General features: G+C 49.4%; 1 protein-coding gene across 3 annotated transcripts; it reads left to right on the top strand.

Moving 5' to 3' along the window:
• Positions 78-20864, top strand: TOM1 (target of myb1 membrane trafficking protein). 3 transcript variants are annotated; one of them, XM_021386286.1, is made up of 16 exons: positions 78-226; positions 7098-7182; positions 8716-8794; positions 8939-9088; positions 9210-9344; positions 9659-9805; positions 10819-10935; positions 11426-11559; positions 12226-12259; positions 12807-12915; positions 13907-14027; positions 16725-16800; positions 17236-17298; positions 18977-19036; positions 19358-19394; positions 19492-20864. In XM_021386286.1, exons 1-16 carry the CDS (start codon positions 175-177, stop codon positions 19638-19640), a joined length of 1548 nt encoding a protein of 515 aa, XP_021241961.1. In that variant the 5' UTR covers positions 78-174; the 3' UTR covers positions 19641-20864. The 3 variants fall into 3 exon arrangements, 2 of the variants coding, with proteins under 2 accessions (XP_021241961.1, XP_021241968.1); XR_002435011.1 differs by lacking the exon at positions 19492-20864 and having other exon boundaries at positions 17208-17298; positions 19358-19375; XM_021386293.1 differs by lacking the exon at positions 17236-17298.

Raw genomic sequence — 21488 nt, 5'->3', positions numbered from 1 at the left:
GCGCACGCCACTTTCGGCAGCTCATCACTACCATCACCGAGCGCCGAGAGCCGTCCGTGGCGCCGGGCGGCGGCCTCTGTCGTCACAGCGAGGCCCGCCCCGCCGCGGCCCGGCCCGGCCCGGCGCGCGGTCACGTGAGCGGCGGCGGCGGCACAGTCAGCTGATCGCGGCGCGATGGACTTTCTGCTGGGGAACCCGTTCAGCTCCCCCGTGGGGCAGCGCATCGGTGAGTCCCGCGCCTCCCGCGCGCCCGCCGCGTGCGCCCCCCGCTCCATCTTCCGCGCGCGCCCCCGAGGGCGCCTGCCTGCGCGCCCGCCCGCCCGCCCTCAGGACCCCTTGCCTCCGAGAAGCGGAGGGCCCCGCCCTCGCGGTGGGACACCGAGGGCGCCGGCCTGTGAGAGGGGAGCTCCGCTCTGACTGACGGGCGCCTTCGACCAATAGGAAACGCGCAGCCCGAGGCGGCTCCGTCGGCGGCCCCGCCAGCCAATCCGGGCGTGGAGGGGTCTTGAGGGGGTGAGGCGAAGTTTCCTCGCTTAAAGGGGCCGAGGAGCGGTGGTCCGAGCCACGCCCCCTGGCGGCGCTGAGGTCCGCGATTGGCTCCGGGCCATTCCCGCCTGCGCCTCTTCGGGGGCTTCGCGGGAGGAGTGGGTTCCCACCTTGCGGGGGCTGCTGATTGGCTGAGCTCCAGCCACAAAGGCCTATCAGCGCTCTGGGCGGGAAGGCGCCGTTCACTACTTGCAGAGGCAGAGCCGCCGGGGGCAGCCATCACAGAGCTGGGGTTGCCCAGGGGTGAGGGAGCCTTGGGCTGGTCTAGACCTGCCATCTGGTGGGATCCTCACCCAGCAACACCCAAGCGGTGGCCGTGTGCCCTGAACTTCCCTGCACAGTGGACTGGGGCAAGCAGGGCCCTGGTGGCTCTGCCCTGCACCGCAGGCTTGATCACAGGGTAGAACCCCAGCTCCAGCAGCAACATCAGTGGCCGGAGTGTGGCATCCACTTGGTGACCTTTCAGGTCTGCAAACATTGAGCATTTTAGTCCCTGTGTTCAAGCCAGATTTGTAAGCACACGAGAAGAAAATAGTCCAAGAAAGTGGAGCACAGAGAAAGAATAAGGCCGTGAGCAGTTACGCTGGTCTCAAAGCAGAGATGCATTTCTTAAAGTACTTAGAATAAAGATTCTTTTATTTTCATGTTGTACCATCTGAATGCCTTCAGGTTGTGCTTGAAGAAATGTGGTTGATGTTTCCTGCTTGATGTCTCCGTCTTGTGCAATTTGGCCATTTGTTGTTTATGCAGTTGCACAGTCTTGCTTTTGGTTGCTTGTGCAAATCTTTGTGCTGTTCTTCTCTGAAGCCCGATTCAGTGTGTTTGAAGGAGTGAACAGCATGCTGTGAATGAGGTGGGAAATTAGCAAGCTGCTGCACTTCTTTAAGTGCACACATCAGTGTCCAAATGAATAGTGGGCACTATGGTGTGAAATTCTCAAGTACTGGGTAAGATGCACTACAGCAAGCTGGGGGAAGAATGACTTTAACCTTCCCAAACAAGGGAAGGTTTTCAATAAAGAACAGCTCTTTGTGACATTTGATGCCTCCCCAGATGACAGTTGCATGTTTCATCACACTTCCCAGGAGATGCAATCTCCTGCCCTTTTTGATTCTTCTAGGAGAGTATCAGATACATTGTCGTATTTGGGTATGGGCAAACTGAAGTCATCTTTAGGTGTTACAGAGTACTTCTTGCCCTCTGGCTCTTCTGAGCAGTTTATCTGAGCAGTCAGATGTAAGTGGTTCCCTTGCTGGGCTTTACTTCTCTTAAAGAAGGGGTTTTCGAGCAACAAACCAACAAAGAGGAAGAAAGGGTTTCAAGAGTGTTGTCAAAAAGGAGCTTAGAGTCCATAGTACCAGATGTGTGACAGTAGAAAAAGCTTAATGATTGGCATTGATTGGGGTTATTGAAGTCCAAAGGGGTGGAGGATTTGCAGCGTATGAGAAAGGAACTGAGGTGTGGAGGACTTACAAGGGCTGACGGCTGTAAATACGAATGTTTTCTCCTTTTGAACATTGCCTAACAACATCCTGGGGACATAGATAAATGCTATCTTTCTTTTTTAATTTGAGACACGAACAAGACTTACCTGAAGTTGTTTGGTAGGTCCGTGGCAGCTGCATACTGAACCTGTGAACCTGATCACCAAACCTACATAGTGCTGCTGCTTCGGGCTGTCTGCAGAAAGCTGATATTGCATCTTTGTAAATTACTTGGGCAGAGTGATGTATGCCTGATACATCTTATAAAGTATAAAACAGCTTTAGATGAAGGCTGTGTAATGAAAAGGAAGTACTCTGGTGCAGATTGAAGCGATGTTCTCAAATTCCTTCATTAATGTTAATCTAGCAAGTCCCACTTGTTTTGCTGAGAAGGAAACATGCACTCAGATGATCTCAGTGATTTCTTACAAAATGTATCAGTTGCAGAGGAGTAGGTTTACACCTTTTTATCCCAATCCTGAGATTCCATCACAGAATTTGTCTTTGTCCTGGTTTTGGACTGTGATCTCTTTTCCTAAGTAAGACAAATACAGCCTTTTAAAAAAAAAAAATAAAGTACTTCTGACCAATGGAGAAATTTCTGAAGAGTGCTGAAGCATTGTAGTTTGGATTCTACCAATGAAAGGGCAATTCACTTGGCCTCTCCCTAGGAGCTAAAAGAAACGTCAAAGTGGAAAACCTACTTTCAAGGAGATGCTCTGGTAGTAACAAGGCAGAGTGAGAGAACAGAGAGGAAATCAACAGTGCTCTTTCCTGAACCCTGAAGTCTGGAATAGCTCGTAATTATAGCAGTACTGAAAGAGAAAGAGAGAGGTTATGTCAGTGAATGAGGGCAGGCAAGGGAGAGAAGTAAAAATGGAATACAGAGATGGAAAGGAGTTTTTATGTTTGGGAGATGGGTTAAGCATGAGAACCAGGAAAAGTTGAGGCTGGCAAGAGAAAGCAAGTGAGAGTGAGCAGATTGCTTCTGCTCATGGTTGAGGGAGAGCAGCAGATAAAACGGAATATGCCTCACAGCTATTTAAATTCCAAACCCTCTGCAAGTTGGACTTTAGGAACTGGTGGGAAGCAGATACCATCTGCTGTAAATAACATTGTCTTTCCTGATGGATTCCTGCAAGGTGGTACTTCTCAGCAAGGCATTGTCTTGAATTCTGTGCTGTGAAAGAGTTGAAGAGCTCTCTGATCCCTGAGACTTTGGGCTGATTCACAGGAAGGAACAGGAGGAGAAGTTCAGAGACCCAAATAGCCACAGCATTGTGGCAGATCCAGTACGTGTCCATCATCATTATTGAATTAGGATTGGAGACATATCTCAGCTTCCTCTGGAGAGCAAGCTGCCCCCTCCATCTTTGGAAGAAAGATATAGCAAGGCTGAAGAGGGGAGGGAAGTGAAAGCATGAGGCTTCTCAAGGTGACTTTGCACAGGATGCCGATTTAGGCCAGAGGGTATTACGAATTGAAGGGAGGTTGGGAGAAAGTTTGGGTTGCTTCCTGCTGAACCTATGCTGTCTTGTGCAACCAAATACTGGTGCTCTCAAACACTTGTTGAAATTGGAGTGCCAAAGGCCTGACTTGCAGTAGGACATTGGTCTCTGATGAGCTGCAGTAGAGCGTGTCACAGGTGAAGGGTTTCTGATTGCCACCTGGCTGGTTATGGATACTTCAGGCCTTTGAAGAGGAGGAAAAGGAGCTGGAGCCTGTTTGGTATTGCCTCTCCCTAACTCCCGTACATCGCTGTACTGTTGATTGTACCACTGGGAATGGCTGCTTGGTCAGCCCAGTGGTGGGCCCTCCCCTGCCACACAGGAAGAAGCAAAAAGCTAGGAAAGAAACAAAGCCATGAAATTCACACATGGCACAATGCAGGGTACTACTCCAGTGTACCAGTTATGCTGAGTTCAAAATAATTTCTTATCTTACAGTACCAGATGCATTAATAGCTTACAGTCATCAGAAGCGCATCAGATGGCAGAAAGGAAGATCCAGCACCTCATTTTGACTCATGCCACAGCTCACTGTGATTCTGGGTTGAGGTGGGCAATTTGCAAGGCAGCACAACAGTATCAGGCAAACCTCGGTGCTGTCACACCCAGGAAGCTGGTCTAGCCACTGAACATGGCTTTGAAGTGGCCCTGTGGAGGGCCTCTTTACATACTGAATGGTCAGTTCATATCAGGCTTTGAAGAAGGCAGCATTTATACACCAGCTGATAACCTCCCTGTGAGGCTTGCCCTGTGTCAGGCCAGGATCAGCTCCCAGCACACAGAATAAAAAGCTGCCTGATAAGCCCAGGCAGCCATTCGCCAGGCAGCGCTGAGTGGGCAGCTGGGCCCTGCCTCCTGTCCTCACTGTTTTTAGGAACTTGTCGGCATCTGAGGCTCAGATTTTATGAGGGGCAGACAGCTCATGTGCTAATTACAGCTCATGAAACAGGGCCAGCCGCTCTGATCTTTCATGTGGCTAATGAATATACTTTGTTTTCTTTCCTTCTGCAGGCTTTAGTAAAAGGGTAAAGTTCAGGATTTTCAGAGAAAATTCCAACGTATCTTATTAGACTTAGGCAGTCCCTTAGCAAGGATTTAGAGAGCATTAGCTCCAGCCCTTCCAAGGCCACAGAGGCTGGGCCTTAATCTCAGCAGGCAGATTCAAGGTGATCGCCTTCTTATTTTCCATATGCCCTAATTCTGCTATCCCAGCTGTGTGTTTTCCAACTTCAGATTGCATTTATGGCAGGTTTGCTGCTTTCCTGCAGCTTTTCACCCACCAGCCTCAGAAGGGAGGTGGTGGTGGCAGGATCATGGCCCCACTGTGGGGTGACTGCAGGCTGCGTATGTCACCTCTGAGGAATCCCCACTTTCCGTACCAGCCAGCCAGGTGAAGGAGTGTGCACAGTTTGTTTGCATTCCTTTCTGGAAAGCAAACCTGCTCCCCAACCTTGGCAGGGCGAGCGCATTTGGAAGAAAAGGGGACAAGAAAGCAGGTTGTAGAGTGGTGCCAAGCACAGGGAAGAGAGGGAGGGGTGCTGGCAGATTCAGTTCACATCTGTGTTCGGCAGAAATGAAGGTGAGGAGGCTTGGGGAGATTTTTGAACAGCAGAGACTTGATGGTTCAGTTCTGTTTTTTGTTTCATTCCTGGTTTCTTCTGTAGCTTAGAGCTTCCCAGCAGGCTCTACTCCATTCCCAAATTGTGTTTTTTTCCTTCCATGTGCAGTGTTTTTCTTCAGAGCTGAGCAGGGTGGATGCAGACTTCCTTTAGGTAGAACAAAGACCAAGCAATTGATTTGTGGGTTTCACTGCCAGAGGCAACAAGCAGTACAGAAGAAATTCTGGGTAGGCTAGGACTTAACCCAAGGTGTGTCCTGAGCAGGAGGTGACCCTCAGCATGGAGGAGAACAGCAGTGAGGTGCAGCTTCATGACCAAGCACACCAAATCCATCAGACCAGCCTGAGCTGCTGTCTACCTGCCTGCGGGGCCAGCTGTGTGGTGTCCCAGAGCTGGAGAGAATCACTGGAAAGGTGGATAAGTGTTAAGAACATTCTGCCACTCTTCACTGTTTCGCCTTCTTCCATCAGGTTGTGGTCACAATGTAATCAACCTAATCACAGTGTAACCAGTAGGTTTTGCAGCCAACAGGAAAAGTAGCAACTGGATTTCGGTGAGATTTGGACAGGTAGCTTCATGCTGTGGTGTGTAATCTGTGGGAGGGACACGTGTACAAGAGAGGGTGTATTGCAGAGTGCTGCAAATAGCTCTTTGACTGATCCTTAAATCAGGACATCCCAAAACATGATGTATGTGCTTACCCGGGCAGGAGTTAGAAATCTTTTCCCCATGTTATGGCCCCTATCCCGTTACCACTTGCATGAGCGTGCATTTCATTTTAGTCCCACAGAGGGATCATTAGCTATTTGGGTTGCAGAGGAGGCTCCCTCTGAAGGGCAGAGAACCCACAGCAGCAAGGGCCAGCTCCAGATTGTGCGGTGACAGCAGTTCTGAAAATGCAGGCACTCTTCTAAGTGTCTAAGTAAGCTGGTCCCTGTAAGTAAGCTGGGTCCCAGTTCTCCTGAGGAGCACCTGATAGGTGCTGAACTGGTCTGGCTGGTTTTATTTGTCTTGCTCCACTACTAAATCAGGCATCTTATAGGATGGGAAAGCTTGGAAAGATGGTTCTTTCGCACCGTTTGCCATCTGCTGTATCTCTGCATTTGCCCACGGTCTGGAGAGTGCCTGGTTCTGCCTACCCACTGGCAGTTGTTTCCCCCACCCACTGGTGGTCACCCTAAAGGCATCACTCAGCCAGTGTGGTTGGGGTGAGACGCAGCTGATTACAGGGTGGAGGCACTGGTGATCTCACTAATAGTTGCGTGTTGCCCAAATCTCTGCCTTGAATAACATCAAGGCTGACTGAGGAATTCCTAATTAAAGGGGACACAATCAAAGCTGGAACATGACTTCAGCCCGTAGTCCGTGTCTGTCGATACTCCCCAGAGGCCAGAAATTCAGGCGAGAGATGAAAATGTTAAACAAGTCCTGTTTTTTCAGTTTTTGTTTGCTTATTTGTTTTTATAAGGCTTGTAAAAATCAGGGAGCTAATTCATTTGTTTTCTTATTTTGATGCAAATAAAAGCACTGCCATTAGATCCATGTCAGCATAAGCAGGCCAAACTCATGGTTTCCTTTGCCGGCCCTGCAGCAACAAAGCAAATAATCCCCCTTTTCTTCAGCTGTGCAGCTGAAGTCATTTGTTTTCCACTGAGGCCCTCTCCCTTTGTGTCTAGGACACCAGAGATCGTACAGCATGTGTTTGTGAGTTCGCAGCATGCCTGATGTGGGCAACGCTGCGCAACTGCCCATCCCAACACCAGCCAGCGATGTGCTTTGTGGTGGTGACACCTAGTGGGAAGCACTTGGTGGCTCAGACTTTGCAGCTTGATTCACATCGTTAAATGTTATGGTGGAGTCCAGGGTCAGAGCTGAAGAGCAGCCCGTGAGAGTGCCAGGGCCTCTCTTAGCTTTGTCCTGTCTTGGTTTTTGTTTTCCAGAGAGAGCTACTGATGGATCCTTGCGGGGCGAGGACTGGTCTCTCAACATGGAGATCTGCGACATCATTAATGAGACTGAAGAAGGGTAAGGAAGCTGACAAAGGTTCTCATCCAGCAGCAGGTCCCAGGACAGTTCCTGTAACACTATATCCCTTACACTACAATGATAGCATGCAGTGTTGGAGGTAATAAGCTGGGCTGCCCAGCCGTCTCCTAAATGAGACTGCTGGGACATCTAGAGACAGAGCAGAGCTGTCAGAGCATCTGTTAGATGCTTCCCTGTGATCTTCATGAGCACAAGGAACCATTCAAACAGCCCTTCAGGGTCCTCAGAGAAATCTTGATTCAAACCAGGCTGCCTCCCATCTCCCGAAGACACACTTGCAATTATTTCACTTTGATTTATTCCTCTTTCATATCCCTCTCTCTCCACTAGGAATGTAAATGTCTTCAGGCCAATGACTGAGGAGAGAGGAGACGAGTCCTGCTGGGGTTATGTTCTCAGTTATTTTCATATACAGTCACTCTGACATGCACAATGTGGGCATTTTCCCCTGAGAAGAGATGTTAGAAATCTGCCAAACGTGTTAGCTCTGGAGCTGGGGATTTGCCAGTGAATCCTAGGGGGTCTGTTCCATCTCACAGTGGAGATGTCAAGAACAGCATGTAAAAAAGAAGGTGATACATGGAATGAAAAATGTAGGTTTCACTCCTGCTGTCCCACTCCACAGGGAAGCTGATAGATAGCAAACTCTGTTTGAAACTTCACGTTTGTATGGAAACAAAGTCAAACGTCTTTTCTTACAGATCTGTCAACCCTTCTTTTCCAGTTCTGCTCTCCCCATGGTGCAAACAGGCCTGTCTTTGCCAACAGTTCTCAGTCCCAAGCTGTTACCACTTCATGTTTCATTTCTGAGCTGCTGCTAACACAGCTGTACCCTCCTGGTTTGGAGGTCTCTCCCACTCTCCTGCGAATGCCCATACATTGCAGCCTTGCTGCCCTATGGGCCCCCAAGCACTTCTTTATTACCTTGGTGTCTCCACCTCACTCTTGTCCTCCAGCGCTGCTGCTCTTCCAGCCCAGCCTCTCTTCCCATGCTCTACTGGAGCATGTAAGTCCTTTTGTGCTCTCTCACAAGACCACAGTGCGCTGATAGGAAAAGGAAAAGGGAAAGGTTTAACAGTTTCTTTCTAAGCATTACAAGGATTGCTTCTTCTCTGTCTCTCTTTCCTATTTCTAGCCTATGCCAAGCTTTTTGAGATCTTGTCTGTGTTGTCACTGCCACGGGACATGCCATGCTTTACCCTCGAACAGTACATTTCTGGTGTTGCTTTTACTCTCCTCTCTATTTTGTCTGTATACCTTGGATTGTTGCAAAAATCAGCACAGAAGCGTCTAGTTTCTGCACCAACACTCAGCAGCAGGACCTAGCTCCTCTTACAGAACTACAGGACAAAACTGCTTTATCAGTCATTGCTTCAAGACACAGTGAAAATGTGATGGGGAACATCACCCATGGAGTATGAGACTCTGAATGCCAGGGGCTGTTTTGCTTTGCTTCTCCCTAGGTGGGTCTCATCCTTCTGATGATCTTTCTCCATCTGCTTTTTCCCACAGGCCTAAAGATGCCTTCCGAGCCATAAAGAAGAGAATTGTAGGGAATAAGAATTTCCATGAAGTTATGCTGGCTTTGACGGTGAGTGATCACCATTCTTTGTTAGCTCTGTGATTCTTGCTGTAAAGCTGAGTCCCTGAGTGCAAAGACGTGGGTACCCGAAGACAACAAGGCTAACACATGCAGGCAGAGAATACTGTAGCTGATGCCTCTTTGCCTTCAAAGGTCTTGGAGACATGTGTCAAAAACTGCGGCCATCGCTTCCACATCCTTGTAGCCAGCCAGGACTTTGTAGAAAGCGTCCTGGTGAGAACAATCCTGCCGAAGAACAATCCACCTGCCATAGTGCATGACAAGGTGCTGACCCTCATCCAGGTGAGCCAAAAAGAGTGAGCATCTGCACCAATGAAGGGACCATTTGTCTTTAGGTATTTGTACATCAGTATACTGTGAATTGTGTAAATGATGATGTGAATGGCTATCTCCTTCTCCCTAGTCCTGGGCAGATGCTTTCCGCAGCTCACCGGACTTAACTGGTGTTGTCGCTGTCTATGAAGACCTTAGACGGAAAGGCCTTGAGTTTCCCATGACTGATCTGGACATGCTGTCACCCATCCACACACCACGGAGGGTATGGAAGCATTTCTGAGGAGAAGGAAGTTGTACTGCTGCTGTTCTGGAGCTGTGAGGGTACTACAGTAGCTCTAGGTTGCAGTTAGAGGAAACGGGGAGTGAGAAGCTGCAGGAGGGTCTCTTTGCAAGGCCATGGTGGACAAAGTGGCTTACAGCTACAGGGTAAGAACTCCGGGGGAGGTAAGGCAGAGAAGTTGGAAGACTTAATGAAAGCAGATGGAGACTTGACATCAACATTTTTTTCATAATTGCACTATCCTGTCAGCTGTGAGTGTCTAACATCTCTGCCACTTTTCCCACCTCTGTCTGTAGTCTGTATATAGCTCCAACTCCCAGTCTGGACAGAACTCACCTGCGGTCACCTCCCCTCAGCAGATGGAGTCCATCCTCCACCCTGTCACCCTGCCCTCTGGGAGAGACACATCTAGAGATGCACCCATCACACCCACACAAGAGCAGGTGAGTTGGACACAGACCCTCTGCTGCTGCTGGCTATCCCTCCACTTGGGATCTGTTTCACAAATACTGTTCTGGGACTGCTGTCCTGCTCCTTCCCCAGCCTAGGCCCTTAAGGAGCTGTTCCAAAGCATCATCCTTCAGAGACTTCCTAGAGCTCCATCATGGTCACAGTGATGAACTGGGATACCACAAACACAGAGTGGTTATGCTTCCCTAAGACAGGGCTGCTTGCAGATACTGGGAGGATCTCCAGGCTGTAGGGAAGTGAGGAGCTGAGACATACAGGCTTTGAGCAAGGTTTTGTAGTGCAGTGCAGCAAAAGTTTGCTCTGTAGATGCCTCCATATCATCTTTGTTTATCTTGCCTCGTTGCTGACTTCATATGAATCAACCCTATCTGGCAATGTGGCTTGCAAAGACCAGGGCTTTCTCAGTTGTTTCCTAATCCTCTTTTCTCCTTCCTCACTCTGACTTAAGACACCAAGTTCAGCATTAATTCTCCATCTGCTAGTAGGTTGCATCCCGTTGCAGAACAGAGGCTAGAAACTGCTCTCAAGGAGCTCATTAGTAGCCTCTGATAACAGAGAGAAAAAGCTTCAATTGCGCTCTTAGCCCAGACTCACCTTCTGAATGGGAATTAATTTTTTCCCCTCTTCTGCTGCCTCTGAAATGAAATCGTTTTAGTGGCTTCCACACAGGATCTGCTAGCTAGGGAGAGATTGAATCATAACAGCAGCCTTTGCTGGTTATTAAAAATCAGGGTTAGGCGTAGTGGCAAAGGTCCCCGGTGAGAGCCTGGCATTTTTTACCAGTGAGTGAATTTGATGATAAGTAATGAGGCTTCCTTCTGCTGAGAGCTCCTGGGAACCAAACTGAGCAGTGACAAATGAGTTCTCCAGTGGCTTTTCCCTTCAGCTTTGTGAATACATCTACACTGTGCACTGCCCTTCACAGCTACCTCAGCTATCCCCCAGCCTTCACAGTGTAAGCGGTCACTTTCCCTCCCTTCTGCAGATCAAGAAGCTGCGCAGTGAGCTGGAAGTGGTGAATGGGAATGTGAAGGTCATGTCAGAGATGCTGACAGAGCTGGTGCCATCCCAGGCTGAGACTTCTGACTTGGAGCTGCTGCAAGTAAGAAACACAGTGCAGCTACGGGTGGGACAGAGGGCTGGCACGTGGAGCTCAGTTTAGCAATGGCTTGATGAACTGAGACATTATGCATGCCAGGCATGGGGAACAATTGCACTGGAAGAGTTCAGTGCAGGACTTACCAGGGAGTGATGGGATAAGGGAGACACAGGGGGTGTGGAGTTTCAGTGGCTAAGGGAATTTGCCCTGTTGAGGTTGGAATCATCTCACACAAGGACCTGTAATCCCTGAGGACCTTTATTCCTGAATAATATATTAAGCGAGTGGTATGCAGTTATTGCAAGGACAGAGGAAACTAGTAACTAGAAATCCCAGACTTGGTTTATGTCTCATACCAACATCTGTTCCTCCTCTACGCTTGCTGATAGACTCCAGTAGGCTCTGGAGTCTGTCTGTTGCATTCAGACTTCTGAATCTGCAAGTGCTCAGCCTTAGCCTGACCTTTGTAGTAACTTTTCCTTGCTGTGAGCAGGAGCTGAATCGGACATGCAGGGCCATGCAGCAGCGTGTACTGGAGCTGATTCCCCGTGTCCAGCATGAGCAGCTCACTGAGGAGCTACTCCTCATCAATGACAACCTCAACAACGTGTTTCTACGCCATGAAAGGTACCTCTCTCCTCCCTTCTCTGCTCTTCCACAAGAGTTGACTGCCCTTTGGTAGCCTGTCCCACCTTTTGATCTTCCCATTAATGTAGTGCTGAAGATGTGTCCGCCTGTATTACCCATCTTAGAAAGAAGAGCTAGTCCGCAGATCTTGCTGTCTTATCCATGCCCCTTCAATACACTGTGTTTGTTGTTGACAGAATTTAAATATAACCCAGAAGAAGAAGGGAACTGCATGAAAAGAGCTGATTTTCTAGCTCTGAGGCAGACAGACACAGAAAGGACTTGCCTAGGTAGAATCTGCATCATTTTTGTCCTCCATTTCACCAAACTCATCTCTTCTGCTAGGGTGAAGAGAATTTGGTCTCCTGTGTCTGTCTAGGAGAGCTAGGTTTGAACCATTTTGATTAGAAGTAGCTTTGAAGTGTCTCAAGAAGCTTCCTTGTGTGGCATCTTTGGAGACACATCTTTGGAGACATCAACTCTGAGGGCCCCTTTGTGGTATCTTCTGTGTAGGGGAGAAATTGGGCCCTGAACTTGGTCACCCTTTCCTAGTATGTAGGAAGGGGCAGGCTATGCCAAGCCCTACTGAGAAATCTCTTGGGCTGCGTGTGAATAAGTACACACTACTGAAATGCATCCTGTTGCATCCTGTCATCTTTCTTGCAGGTTCGAGCGTGTTCGGACAGGACAACCTGTTAAGGTAATTCAAAGCTACTGCCTTTTGTATGGCTCAGTTTGCATCCTCCATAGCCTGTGATGTTCAGCTGAGTTGAAAAGAGATTCAATCTGCCCCACTTGCAATCTATAGGCTTTCCTCTCCCAGCCCAGCTGCACCAGACCTCACCAGTGTGCAGGACACTCCAGTTACCAGTGCTAGACTTTCCTTTCCTAGCAGTGGACTCCTTCCCCTCACCCAAAGAATAAGGACAGACTAGTAGCAGATGTGGTTTCTGGGTTTTGAGCACGAAGAGGACCTCCTTGTGTCATCACTGGCCTGTTGTCTGAGCCAGCACCTAACCTACTGATATCCCAGCAGATCTGGGACCTGGGTACCAAGATGTACTCCGCCCTATTCCCAGCCAGTTCTCTCATCACTGTTCCCCTTCTCCCAGGGACAGGCTCCCCAGCTGATATCTTTCAAAGGGTACAGTAGGGCTTCCCTTTTCAGTGTTAATAAGCCAGGACCAGGGAGTCAAAGTGTCCAAGCCTCACAAACTCTTCATTATCTTCCATTTTTTTCTCCAAAGGCACCAAGTGAGGCAGAGAATAGCTTGATTGACCTGAGTCCCAGTACTCCCTCTGCAGTGAGACAACCTGAAGTCACCAACAACCTCTCCTCTCAGCTGGCTGGAATGAGTATGTTGCCATGCAGTATTCTCCTCAGTCTTTCTCCTGTGCTGCTGTAAGAAACCTGTAATGCACTTCAGTCACCACCCAAAATAATTTAGCCATATTCATAAAGTAACCCAGACAAACTGAGTATATTGTCAACAAATAAACAAATGAAGAAACCTGTGCGTGCCAGGAGACACAAGCACATGTCTCAGCATTCACACCTCAGGCTGTGCGAGAGGCGGACCTTCTTATGGAAGGACCTCAGCGTGACGTTGTGGCTAAGATCTGGGCTTTCCAGCAGGGAAGGGGAGGAATTTGCTCCCCCTCCTATCCCTAGCAGCTGTGCAGTTGTTTCTCTTGCCAGGTGGTATCAGGCTCACCACTGAGGTCTGGGAGAAGAAAAGCCACTGAGCTGTACTGCAGAGGCAGCCATGAGCATCTTGGGCTTAGGACCCAGATCTTGACAGGCTGTCAGAAAGCCTGAGGGATCCTGAGAGGTATTCAGGACATACCAACAGCCTACAAAGTCATGCCTGAAGCTCTCACTGACTGTGAGCATATTCAGTACAACTTGGATGCAGCTGGAGAAAATTAACAGTACTGTATTTACAAACAAGACAGTGGAAATATTTGTCAAGTCAGTTTTTCAGGTGACGCTTAATTCCTGAAAATCCATTCCAGCCGATAACACAGGTTATCCTCTTCCATGGGTTATGGAGCAATTCCCCGTGTTGTCTTAAATGATCAGGAACATCTGCCCTTCAGAATCAGTGCAGTAAACTGCTGCTGCTGCTGCCAGAGACTGAGCTAAAAATTATCTGCTGAGTAGGAGAAGAAACTGATTCTGTCACATCACCCATGACACTGAATGCACTGTGCTGCTTCTGAGGGGCAGAATCGATTAGTGGGACTGGAGCTGTTCTAATGTTAGCCTTGCACTTAGCACCTCCAAGCCCATGACCCTCCATTCATGTCTCCATGGTGCTTGCTCACTCTCTTCTCTCTCCCATAGCCCTGGGCTCAAGGAGCGTGAGTGCGGGGCTGCATTCCCTCGACACCTCTGGGAAGCTGGAGGAAGAGTTTGACATGTTTGCCGTGACCCGAGGCAGCTCGCTGGCTGAGCAACGCAGAGAGTGAGTGTAGCAACCCCTCTGTCCTTGCCTTCTTCCAAGTGGGGAGGTTGCAGGGGAACTGGAGCTGTGATCCCAGCCAGCAACAGTTTGTGGGAGGCAGTAGGATGCAACAGAAATGCACTCTTCCCACATGCAATGTCTGTAGGATGACTTCTATATTCCCAGTCATTCTCCCTTGCTGCCATTGTCCCCCCTTCACAGTGTTCTCCTGGTCAAGTAGAAAAGGAAATGGTCTCTGTACACACATACCTCACCAATGGACATTGCAGTGCTGTATGTGCTGGCAAGGCTCAGCGTCAGAGATGAAGATGCAGAATGGGATTGTCTCAGTTTTCTTGTCTGTCTCTGAAATCATGAGTTGCTCTGTGCACTGACTGGGCTGATATTGAACTTAGTTATCACTGAATATCAATGGAGTCTAATGGACAGAATATTTAGCTGGAGTGCAGGAATACACAGCCTGTTGTGGTTTGCAAGGCAGGGCATTGATCTGGGCCTCAGCTTCCCTCTTGGTAAATGGGACTGATTTTTCTTCCTCTGTAGTGTGGTTGCGATCTCCTGATGTAAAGCAGTAAGAGTTGGGTCTCATAGTACTGTCTACACTAAAGAGGTCTCTTCTCTTCTGCAAAGAGTGAATTTTCTGAATCCTTTGTCTGGGAAGAGCCAACAAGAGCTGTGTTGTCTGGATCCTTTTGGCTAGACGGATTTGACATTCATACTCTGTTTCACCTGTCAGAATCACCCACTGTTCTTCATAGGTTACCAAACAGAGTCCATAGGCTTATGGCTGCCTCCAGCCCTAAGAGACCTGTGCTCCTGATCTCCATCCACTGGAGTGCCTTCCTCTGCAGCTGAACAGTGGCAAGTTAAGATCTCATAAAAACGTCTCCTTTCACTCCCTTGCCTCAGACTGCATCTAGGAACACGTGGGCAGCACACAATTTATTCCTAGTCATCTTGTCCAAGCACTGAGCTCCCCACGCTGATTGCCCTGGCAGGCCTTGCTAGGAAGGGGTTCTGCTCCTGCTTCGTTGACTGTCCTCTGTACTAACTCTGGTCTACACCACACCACACTAATGGGCTGTGAGCATATTAGGCTGTTGGGAAGCAGTGATTGAACACACACAGCTGTTTTGGGCTCAGCCTGAACATGACTGCCAACACTTGCAGCTCTGAACCACTTTATTGAGGGCTGTGAACCCGTGCGCAGAGTCCCTTCGGGTGTGCGAGACTGCTGTATGGAGGGTACTCCCAGCACACAGTGGGGTGTGCTGCCTCAGGATGGGACAGAAACACTGGTGCCAGCAGCCCCTCTGAAACCCGAGCTGCTGGTATGTGCTCAGTGCTAGAGGCTGAGGAACAGCTGGGCAGGGGTGGAATCATATCCTCTCCAATGTGGCGCAATCCTTAACGGATTGAGGCTTGTGATCTTTGCGGTAATGAGGCGTCTTCTATTTATTCCTCACTGCCCTCCATCTGCTTGCACTTGCAGCCCTGCCAGGTAGTCTCTATTCTTACTGGCTCAGGTTTCCCATTTCACTCAGCACCCTCTGCTCTCAGTATCTCCCTGTCCCTGAGCAGACCCACTTCTCTGCTGCTCCCAGGCAGGATGTGCTGGCAGGAGACACAAGCAAGGCAGCTAAGGTCTGTTCCTGACTCCTGATGCTTCATGGGTGTCTCAGCGAAGCAGTGCTTGAAACACCTCAAGCCTTTCTTGCCGTTCTTCCTCATCAGTGGAATGATAGTGGTGTTGTACTTCATCCTTGATGCCATTGTCCACAGCGGCCCCTTCACTGATGAGCACTTTTTTGAGAAGTTTGATCGACGGTGGCCCAAGCCCTCAGCCCCCAACAGAAACAGCTCCACGTGATGATCTGCTACAGCTGCAAGAAGGGGCTTGGCTGGAGGGGAAACCTGAGGAGAGCTTCTGGGAGAGGCTTCATTCTCCTAGCATGCATGGATTGTTTTCCCCAGTCTGCGTGGATCAGACGGTGAAGCGTGGCATCAGCGTGTGTGGTAGCAGCCTGGAGGGGACACAGAAATGGGATAAGGGAGATGATGGGTGGGACTTGTCTGTGTGTAGAAAGAGGTTGCTGTAAACGGGATGTTTGGAGACCCTGAAACAACAGCAGGCTATTTTGATCATTCAGCTTAACCTCCTATGTGGTATAAGCCTGTGAGTCTCTGCCACCATCAGTTTTTGAGTAGTATTGGTTAGAGATAGGATTTTGAGATGTGTTTCTGCTGCTAAGATGTATGAGTATACAGGGGCTTTGTTGCTCAAATCCTTCCTATAGCAACTGTGATCTACTGCACAGTCTGTGTTAGTTATTTGTCTTCTGCAGTCAACCCCAGGGAAGATAAGTGTAATGTTAGATGCACCTAGCTCTGTAAGACTGTGTTTTAGTCTGCTGGACAGTTGTTTTTAGGTGATGCCTTGTCATCCCCTTGTCATGTGCCAGAGCTGTCATCTGGTGTCCCACAGTGATGTTGCAGTGAGTAGATTAGTCTGGTTTATGGTGGGTTGCATTCGTCTTTAGCAGGAGTTTTGTACACCTTTCTAGAAGCTCTTGGGAGGAGAGTAGTGAGAGATGAAAAGCTGTGCAGTCAGCAGCCCTGAGTATATATTTAGAACTTCCCAATCTTCACTCACAGACGTTATATCAACCTGTGTGTTATCTAACTTCATGCTTTCAGGGTAAAGTACGAAGATCCCCAAGCCACCAAAGGACTCGCTGGTGCCCTGGACGCCCGGCAGCAGAACACAGGAGCGGTAAGTGGCCTTTAGTGAGTGACCAGGAGTGGGATTATCCTCCTTGCTCACCAGCACAGTAAATGTGCTGTCTTTTGGGGAAAAAAAAGTCAAGCATTTAACATGACTGATGATAACTCCTAAGCTCTATCAACCTGTGTTTACTATCTGGACTCTATACCTCATTATTTACAACCCAGAGATGGGGAAATGTGGCAAGTCTGAACTTGACTCAGACAGACATAGGACGCCCTCCTCATATCTGCAGGAAATAACCACTTGGAAATACAGTTTATTACATTTTAGTAGCTTCCCAAGTCCATTTGCCTCCTCTCTGCAATCAGAGAAGTGGGTCACCAGTAATAGTGTATTCTTTCCCCTACCCTAAACCCACTGCGTCCCTTTTCTCCAACCCTCTGCAACAACAGCATTCAGTACAGACTCTCTCTCGACCAGGAGGAGTCTAGTGCCTCCAGTGATGGAGCCCAGCTGACTAAGTGGATGATGCGGCAAGGAATGGTGAGATCGTGGAGCACCAGTAGGGAGAAAGGAGGCTGGGGCTGCTGGGTTGCAGGTGGCACTAGCACAGCATGTGTGGAAGCACTGCAGACATCAGGAGAGACTGCAAACTGAAGTGGTGCAACCCTGGTCTGGGCCAGTTGTGGAAACCAGCGTTGGGAAGGAAGTAGGCAGTGTCAGTCCTTCCTCAAACATGTCAGCTGGAAAAAATCTCAGAACTTTTGAGGCCAAAAAAGCATGTGCCACTCTTTGAGCTAAAGACTGGCCTGTAACAGGGTGAATATCTGAGTCAAAGGCATGAACCAGTGGTATAGGGAAGGCTGCTGCTGTTCATTGCCTCTGCAGCTTCTCCTGCCTAGCATGAGCTGCCACATTTGGAAGAGCACATATTCTGGCTTTTATCATATTGGAGGCCTTCTCCTGCAGATAAAGTGTTCAAGCTTTCAAATTTGGTCTTTCGGCAGCAGGAATTCCTGCATTTGTGTCCCCTCCAGCATGCTGAGGTTTTGACACCTCCCAGATGTGAAGTTTGCTAGCCTTTCTCCCTAAAATAGGCACTGCCTAGACTGATGTCTGCTCTAGGAAGTTTCCCCACATGCTGTCCTGCTGGCTTGAATGCACTACTCAGAGAGTTCCTCTTGGGTAGGCAAAGCTACTTCACTTCAAAACTTCCCTAATTTTACACATCCTCTTCCCTCCCCACTCACACATCTGCCAGCTGTGGTAACAATCTGAACTTGCTACCTGGTTTGGGGAAGTCTGCCTGTCCTTGATGAGAAAAGGTTGCTTTTTCTCTTGATCTTGCTGTTTTCTGAGGGTGAGGGAGTTATTCGTGTGAGGAGACTAAGAAATAAGTCCCTACAAATACCCTGTGGTGCTTCTGCTTGTGAAGCTTCTAGCTTCCCCTTGCTCAGCTTTGTTCAGGAGCTCATGACTGGAGAAAAGGATCTGAGGGTTTGAACTGATCTTGGTTTCTATCAAGAATATCTCTGTCCATTGAAAAGGTGTCTCTTTGCTTCTTAAATTGGCCAGGGACGTAAAGTCTTCTGAGCTAACCTCTAACCTCTTCCCTCCTGGAAGAGGTTTACTTTAATTTTAATTACGATTTAGTTGTAGAGGACTTTATCTTTGGTAGATTTGTGTCTGTAGTTCGGTGTGATGTCAAATACTGCCATGCTCCATGATCCTACCAAGGAATCACTTCTTGGCCTTTCTCCCTCTGTACGATATCAAACATTCGTTATCTTAAGCACCACAGACTTTGACATCAAACTGTCACTGCTTCGTGGAAGGGAGGTGGTGTGGAGTAAGGCATGTCTCCTGTTCTCTGGCTTCCTCAAACAAGCAGCCAACTTCCACCTTGTGGCTCCTTACCAAAATGGAAAGCCTCATCTTGTGCTAATACCCCAAAGTCAGCTGCCAAACCCCAGATGCTTTTGATGTCATGTATCCCGGAAACTATGCGTGCCTCTGTGTGTGGATGGGGTGGAGGAAGGAGGTGAACCATTGGTAGCTGGGAGAGCTTTCCACTGGCAATGGTGATATTTGGAAGGGCTTGAACTGAATGAGTGATGGGGCAAGAGGGTTAGATTTTGGGTTGGGCTTCCCTTTTGCAGAGTGGGTTTCAAGAACATCCTCTCTTCTCTTGGCCTCATCCCTCTCTTTCATTCTGTCCCAGGTGCCAGTTCCCCAGGCAAATTTCATGGAAGACATAGAAAAGTGGCTCTCTACTGACGTGGTAAGTGAAGGGCTCCTTAGCTGGAAGCGGCAGTGCTGTCAGAGTTGCCTGTGAGGTCGGATCTTGGGCAGTGTACAACAGCGCTGGCACTGCTGTGTGTGAGGCACAGGCTGCTTGGAAGGAGCAGGTCAGGAAAAGCTAAGGACACTGGATCTGGGCTACCATATCAGTATAAAAAGCCTTCTGGGAGGCACAGCCACTCAGACACGTCTGTTCTGAAGGGAGGAAGCACTATCTGGCTTCCCTCTGTGCAGACAGAATCACACCTGTGGAGGTACCTTTGCCTACTTTGCTTCTAACCATGCCCTTCTCCTTCTGTAGGGAGAGTCAGAGGATGGAAAAGGTGTCACCAGTGAAGGTAAGAGTCACCAGCAAACCCCTTTCCCAGCCAGCAGCACTTTGGCTTTTCCACAGGCTCCCCTCCTTGCTAACGCTCCGCTCTGCTTTTGCCCCAGAGTTTGACAAGTTTCTGGAAGAACGAGCAAAAGTTGCGGACCGACTACCCACTTTGTCCAGCTCCTCAGCGGGGACGTCCGTCTCCCCTGCTGCTGCCAGCCGTCATCAGAAGCAAGCAAAAGAAGACGATGCTATGTTTGCCTTGTGAACGCTACTGACTGGTGTGCCGTGGAGCAAGAGGCTGTGTGTGCTGTTTCGCTCGCCTCCAACCAGGGGCCAGCAGGGGAAGGACTCTGTCCCCTTCCTCCACTCTCTTCCTGTTTTCTTTTTGAGTTGTTTTTATTTTCGAGCTGCTTTCAGATTTCAGATAATCGTCGTTGTGTTCAGGGATGTCACACGGTAGGCTTGTGAAGAGGGTTTTCAAAGCTGCTAGAGAACGTGGGAGTTCGGTGGGCGGTTTTCTGGTACGGTGTGGGTAAAGCAGAAGCTCCCCATCCTCCTCTCCAGTGAGTCAACCAGAGATCTTGGCCAGGAAACAGGAGAGGCTGCAGCCTGCTGCTGAAATCATGCCTGCCTGCCTCTTTCCTAGCTCCCTCTCCAGAGCAGGCCTCCACCTCTCTGCCTGCCACTGTTAGCCCACAAAGCAAAGGGGGTATGACACGTTACAGGTGGCAGAGGAAAAACACTAATGGCAGTGGAGCCCTATTGCCCTAGTCTTCCTTGCACAAGTGCTTGTGGTATGCAACAGCTCACTCATAACCCCTTCTCTTTAGTTTATCTGGAATCCTACCCACAGCCCTTGTTTCCATTGCATGCCAGCCAGTTACCAAAGTCCCTGGCAGCACGCAGGCCTTGAGCTGCGAGTCGTACGCAATCTGCAGGCTGAAGGGGCTGTCTGCTTGGGTTAGGATGTGCCTTCAGCAAACTCTTTGCAGTTAATTTAATTCCCTCATTGCTATCCTTTCCTTCTTTCCCCAGTACGACCCCTCTCGCATCCATTGTTGCCTTCCACCACGTCCCACTGTGGTGCAGGGGGAATCTCTTAGCTTCAGATCCGGCCAACAGCTGTGGACTCCCTGTGTGCCGTGGCAGAGAGCTGTGTTCCCTAAAGCAGGAGGCCCTCATAGGCACTGTTACACTGGTGGGAGCATGCTGTTACTGGGAGAGCTTGTTTAAACTGGTGAGCAGAAGAGGGGAAGCGAGACATCAGTCATCTCTCAACAGCAAAGCAGCCCTACAGCAGCCAGGAGCAACTTGCACACTGGGGAGAAACCCCTTCTGAGCAAACCACACACGCTGCCTGATCCTATATGGCAGCCGGGGAGAGGGGTGCCGAGCTTGGGGCTCCTGCTCATGGGATTTCCTGCTGAACGTGGGAGAGTTGCCTTTTTTATTGCACATTAAAGGAGCAAACTCTTGAACCTCCGCTGAAGGAACGCGTGTGTTCTCTGTGCCTGGCTTGGGGAAGGGAGAAGAAGAATGCAGCCATGTGGCCACATTTGCTCTCCAAGTGAGGGCACAGTGGTGCTGAGAGGAGGCATGGCATGGGGCTGAGGGTGCTGTGAGTCAAGGCAGGTGCTGGCTCCTGGGGAGGTGGCTCCAACCATCCCAAAATAGCAAGAGAGTGAGCTACCTCCTCCCCATCCCCCCTCTGTCTTGTGACCGGACCCAAGTGCACATCTCAATCCATAAATCACCCAACGACATGCAAGAAACAGTTGCTCTGAAAGGGCTCTGTGGTATCCGCAGCATGTCCTCAGCTGTCCCTGTGCCATCTCCTGGTATCAGACTGGGTGGGAGCTTGAAAAACCCTCCTAAGTGGTGGAGTCACATCCCTGGAGGTGTTCCAGAACCGTGTGGATGTGGCACTGAGGGATGTGGTCAGTGGGCATGGTGGGGATGGGCTGGCTGTTGGACTAGCTGATCTTAGAGGTCTTTACCATCCTTAATAATTCTATGGTCCTATGATTCCATTAAAAAAAAAAAAATGCTGCTTGCTGATTTCTCCCAGCAGATGGCTGTAGTGCCTCACACGCTGGCAGCCTGAGCTCCGCAA

This window comes from Numida meleagris, chromosome 1 (assembly GCF_002078875.1).
Source record: "Numida meleagris isolate 19003 breed g44 Domestic line chromosome 1, NumMel1.0, whole genome shotgun sequence".
Taxonomy (NCBI): domain Eukaryota; kingdom Metazoa; phylum Chordata; class Aves; order Galliformes; family Numididae; genus Numida; species Numida meleagris.
The sequence above is the reverse complement of the archived record's forward strand: the minus strand, read 5'-3'. Positions and strand labels throughout refer to the sequence as shown.

Bases quoted from the DNA above. Each gene is read 5' to 3' on its own strand.
- TOM1 (XM_021386286.1), top strand. From the start codon at position 175: ATGGACTTTCTGCTGGGGAACCCGTTCAGCTCCCCCGTGGGGCAGCGC. The intron at 7,183-8,715 runs GTAAGGAAGCTG...TTTTTCCCACAG, and splicing joins ATTAATGAGACTGAAGAAGG to GCCTAAAGATGCCTTCCGAG. The intron at 9,345-9,658 runs GTATGGAAGCAT...CTCTGTCTGTAG, and splicing joins CCATCCACACACCACGGAGG to TCTGTATATAGCTCCAACTC.